The sequence below is a fragment of the Peromyscus leucopus genome, chromosome 1 (genome assembly GCF_004664715.2).
Source record: "Peromyscus leucopus breed LL Stock chromosome 1, UCI_PerLeu_2.1, whole genome shotgun sequence".
NCBI lineage: Eukaryota > Metazoa > Chordata > Mammalia > Rodentia > Cricetidae > Peromyscus > Peromyscus leucopus.
The window spans coordinates 103,524,087-103,529,786 of record NC_051063.1 but is presented as its reverse complement, the minus strand read 5'-3'; the positions used below and the strand labels follow the sequence as shown (position 1 = coordinate 103,529,786).

The following is a 5,700-nucleotide window of genomic DNA, read 5'->3' as shown; positions in this document are numbered from 1 at the left end:
TTTATTAATTTTGAATATTTTGAATGCTAATGAACAGACAACAACTGCTGAGAGACACTGGATTATGGAAGAGACTGCTAAATTAATCCAACCTATGTACTTTAGGAATGCTTTAACTTTAAAATAGAAGTCAAAAATGTATTACTTTGGGGAAGAGGTTATGCTTTCATTTTTACAGGGAACGAGGGTTGTGGATTCTTTCCAGGTTAATATAGATCGGATCTGACCAGGGGAGACCTCCTAAGTATCTTGGCTACAGACATGGGGGAGGAAGCCAAGAAAGACTACAGGACAGGTGACCTGTAAACTGATCCCTCTGCATGGGAACAGCTCAGAGACGAGATGAGACATGGTAAATCTTGTTGGTTACAGAGTCCTCAAGACTTATTATTACATGCCATCCTTTCCTATGCATGGATAGAGATTTATATTACAGTTTGATTATGCAGTCCAAATGGACTTATAAAGTTGACAGATGCCTTTTAACTGTTTCAAACAGAACAAAAAAATCATCTTTATCTGTATTGTGCACACTGCCCATTCCATACTTGTGTTAGTGCAGATATGTACGTTACCTTAAAAGTTTACATGTTTTCAGAGCAAGGGACCAGACACCAATGCAAACGGGTGGCCCAGGTGATCCAGCCTCTCAGATGCCTCTGTTGTGGTTTCCTCAGAGTTCTGCATCCAAAATAGCTTCAAGGCTGCTGGCTGAGATGGTCCAAACGCAGAGTCAGGACTTCAGATAATCCTTGTACTTTCCATCACACAGAGACTGGACAACACGTGATACTGCTAGCTCCCCCAGGACCTGACCATTATCCCAATTTTCTCAGGGTCCCCTAAAGATGCCATCGCCCCCAGACAACAGGAAGCAGCCTAGAGAACACTCTGCTCACATTCCCAAGAGGTGGGGTTTTCGGTCATTCGGCGGTTATGGATATTTGTCATTGTTTAGAGGGGTTGGTTACAAGTTGTTATTGGTTATAGTCAGGAAAAATGCTGAACAAAGGGAGATAAGATTCAGGGATCTCATTCTGAAAAGAAAAAAGGGGGATATAGAAATGGTAAGATAAAAGGGTAGATTATGAATCTACTTTTTTTTTTTTTTTTTTTTTTTTGAGACAGGGTTTTTCTGTGTAGCTTTGCGCCTTTCCTGGGACTCACTTGGTAGCCCAGCTGGCCTCAAACTCACAGAGATCCACCTGCCTCTGTTTCCTGAGTGCTGGGATTAAAGCATGTGCCACCACCGCCCAGCTATGAATCTACTTTTACACTAAAAAAGGAACTACAAGTCTTAAATATTTTACATTGGTATGGATATTTATATATTGTTCTAAATTCAAGGTTATTTTTAAATTATACTTTATATATTTTCCTACTCTTATTTAAGGTATTTTTGTATATTGATACAAATTTAAGGTTATTTTTGTTAGAACATACTGTACATACATTCCTACTCTTGTTTAAGGTATTGTACCTATATAGCCCATTTAACAATGTAATGTAAATTCCTAGTCCTTAAAGGTTATTATCACAAACTATTTAGGATAATAAAGATGTAAAGTTAGTAGTTAGTCACCTATAACAATCAAACTTGTAGTCGTATTACATATGTTTTCAAGGTCAGAGATATATTTTAGGTAAACAGGTGGTCTTCAAACATTTCAGAGATCTACAGAATATGGCATTTAAGATGTTTTAATAACGTAAGGGTTTTCATGACGTTGAGACACATCTGCTCCTGGCAGCACCAATCTACTTCATAAAAGGATGATGGGATCAAAGAATCGCCATGTGGTGTTTGCTTCCTTTGTGGCAAAAGCTAATCACTGGGCAGGAGAGTGCCCTTGCCTCAGCTGCTGACAGTATGCTGTCCAAGCTGGACAAACAGGACACAAAAGAAAGTGGCTGCCAAACATTGCCAAGACAGGGTAGGATAGTCCTTCAAAAATTTCTGCTTCACAGAAAGGTCTGCCAGATATAACAGGCCTGTAGGCCAAAGATGATGCTCCAACATTACAGAGGAACTTTGGGGTGACTGTCCAGGCAGCCAGATGTCTCTGTTGTTTCGTAGTTTTGGAGTTGTTTGCTCTGCATTTCATGTTTACTCAGGTAATATTATATCTTTCTCAGGTCTCTGATGGAATTGAAGACTAGATAACTATAGTTATAGTTTTCTTTGTTACCAAATTTTTAAAAAATATACAAAAAAGATGTAAAGTGTATAAGTTGAGAGACATAAAAGCTTAAGTTGTTTATCTAAGAAATATTTTAAGGTCCAAAAAGATATTTTTAGGTTGGTCATACAAGCTATGATAAAAAGTCAATTAGGCACAAAACTTTTGACTCACCAAGATAGGATATAGATAATACAGTACTTTCTCAGAATTTGCCAAATACAAATGGACTAGATATTGTAAATGTCATTCTTACCTGATAATTGTTCTTATTGTGTATAATTTTACTGTGTTAGAGTTAAAACCTTTCCTTTTTATTTAGACAAAAAGAGGGAATCAACAGGTGAGTGGATCAACAGTGCATGACACAGACACATTGTAGGATATTATTCAGTCATTCAAAGAATGGAGTTGTAGCAGGGCTGTGGTGGGGCACGCCTTTAATTCCAGCACTCGGGAAGGGGGGGGGCAGAGCCAGGTGGATCTCTGTGAGTTTGAGGCCAGCCTGGTCTTCAGAGTGGGATCCAGGACAGCCAGGACTACACAGAAAAAGAAGTTGTGATAGATCATGTGTGTACCTGGAAAACATGATGATTAAAAGGCAGACATGCAAGAATAGATACTTGGGCTGAATTGGCAGCTAACTGGTTAAGAGCCCTTGCTGCTCCTCAGGAGGACTGAGTTCAGTTCCCAGAACACACTGGCAACTCACAGCCACCTGTAACTCCAGCTCCAGGGCATCTGACACTTTTATGTCTTCCATGGGTACCTGCACACACGTACTATACATACACATAGATACAGACACATATAAGAAAAAATAATTTTTTAAAAAGAACAGATACTGTATGATTCCATTTATACTTAACATAGGACATAAAATAGACTTATTTAGGTTGCTTGGAGCTAAGAGGATCAAAGAAATGGAGAATTACTGCTTAATTTTAACAGAAGTTCTACTTGGGATGATGAAGACACTTCAGAAGTGCACAGTATTGTGATGAACTGATTGCCAGGGGCATAGACTCTTCAAATGATAAAAGTGAAAGCTTCTGTGTTTTTTCTTTTTATTGGCATATACTGATTATACATAACAATTCATATTTTGCTTTCAAATATTTATATTTGTTTTATGTGTTGTATGTGTGCCTGAAAATACATGCTTGTATGTATTGCACCATGTATGTGTAAGCGCCTTCAGAGGCCAGAAAAGAGCATTGGATCCCCTGGAACTAGAGTTACAGGCAGTTGTGAGCTGCCTGATGTGGTGCTGGGAACCGAACCTGGTTCTTCTGCAATAGCATCGGGTGCTCTTAACTGCAGGGCCATCTCGCCAACCCCATTACGACATTTCCATGTATGTATACACTATGAGTACATCTACTCCCTCCCTCCCCATTATGACATTTCCATGTGTATATACAATATGGGTACATCTACTCACTCCCTCCCCATTATGACATTTTCATGTGTGTATACACTATGAGTACATCTATCTACTCACTCACTCCCCATTATGACATTTTCATGTGTGTATACAATACGGGTACATCTATTCACTCCTTCCCCATTACCCTTTCTTGTCCTTCTCCCCAGCTCACTGATTCCCCTTTTTCCAACTAGTCCCCACTCTGCTTTGCTATCACGGTGTGTGTGTGTGTGTGTGTGTGTGTGTGTGTGTGTGTGTGTGTGTGTGCTTCCTAGTGAGTCTCATCAGGCTTCCTTTTATAGGAGCACAGATGAGGAGTTACTGGAACATTGGAACCTTACCAGAGGTTACACCATAGAAGAAAACGTCTCTTCCCTCTCCATCAACCATTAACCACCTCCAGATTCTGGGAAGGCGCGGGGCTTCCTGAGCCCTCTCCACTGCGTGACAGGATGTGGACAGTGGCAATCCTGTGCCGGTGGCAGAACTGCCGTGAGCTCCACAGTGTACTGGCCACGTGACGCCCAGAAGACAGCGTTCCACGACGCTCCACCCCTTCCTCCGACTCTGATATTCTTTCCGCTCTCTGTTCCCTGATGGGTCCCTGCACCTCGGAGAGGGTGATATAGACGTCTCATTTATGGCTGAGTATTCAACAATCACTTGTCCTCAGCACTCTAACCAGTTGTGAGTCTGCATTCACTGCTGCCTGTTGCAAACTGCAGCTTCTCTGTCTAAGATGACAGCCATGGAAGCTACGGAAATAAACATATTTAGAAGGCGATTTGATGGACACGTTGTGCCATTTAGCAGAACCACGGCTGTAGCTTCCTCCCTAGGGCCTATACAGCTCTACAGCCACTGTTTGGGCCAGGTCTATAGTACTATGTATGAATTCCTTCTTGTGAAGAAGGAAGACATCAGTTGCATCTCTAACAGACTTGCCATTGTTTTACCAATAGGTACACCTTGTTTGACAGGTCTGTAGTGTAGCATGTGGGTCCACAGCTGAGTAATACTTGATGACAACAGTCACCAATGTATCACACCCTCTGGCCCTGGGAAGGTCAGCCAGCAGGGAGAAAGCCACTGTCTAGTTATAGTGTGATTTCCATACGTCCTATGACCAAGCACGTGGTATCTTTAGCAATAGGGTCTTACTTTTTTGTTTGTCTTTTAGAGACAGGATCTTGGGCTGGAGAGATGGCTCAGAGGTTAAGAACACTGGCTGTGGAAGAGGTCCTGAGTTCAATTCCCAGCACCCACATGGTGGCTTACAATCATCTGTAATGAGATCTGGCTCCCTCTTCTGGCCTGCCGTGATACAAGCAAACAGAACATTGTATACATAATAAATAAACCTTAAAAAAAAAAATAGAGACAGGATCTCGCTATGTAGCCATGACTAGCCTAGAACTTAAGGCAATCCTCCTGTCTCAGATTTTGAAGTGCTGGGACTGTGTGTGTGACACCAACGCCAGCTCATGAAATGTAAGTGAAAGTTCATTCTTTACTTATCAGATTGCAAGAATTAAGAAGTTGAATATTAAGAGTTGATGTGAATAGAAAACAAGAGAACAATACAAAAAAATCAATGAAACAAAGAGTTGGTTCTTTGAAAAAATCAACAAGATAGACAAACCACTAGCCAAATTAACCAAAAGGCAAAGAGAGAGCACCCAAATTCACAAAATCAGAAATGAAAAGGGAGACATAACAACAGACAATGAGGAAATCCAGAGAATCATCAGATCATACTTCAAAAACCTGTACTCCACAAAAATGGAAAACCAGGAAGAAATGGACAATTTTCTGGATAAATACCACATACCAAAATTAAATCAAGACCAGATAAACCATTTAAATAGACCAATAACCCCTAAAGAAATAGAAACAGTCATCAAAAGTCTCCCAACCAAAAAAAGCCCAGGACCAGATGGTTTCAGTGCAGAATTCTACCAGACTTTCAAAGAAGAACTAATACCAATCCTCTTCAAAGTGTTCCACACAATAGAAACAGAAGGAACACTACCAAACTCTTTTTATGAGGCTACAATTACCCTGATACCCAAACCACACAAAGATGCAACA

The 5,700-nt window shown here is 40.6% G+C and overlaps 1 protein-coding gene across 1 annotated transcript in view; it reads left to right on the top strand.

Moving 5' to 3' along the window:
- The first annotated feature begins 4,061 nt into the window (after positions 1-4,061).
- Positions 4,062-5,700, top strand: part of LOC114698737 (F-BAR and double SH3 domains protein 2) — a 17,986-nt gene continuing 16,347 nt past the window's right edge. The window contains 1 exon segment of the mRNA XM_037206161.1: positions 4,062-4,115. Coding sequence (XP_037062056.1) covers positions 4,062-4,115 — 54 coding nt within the window.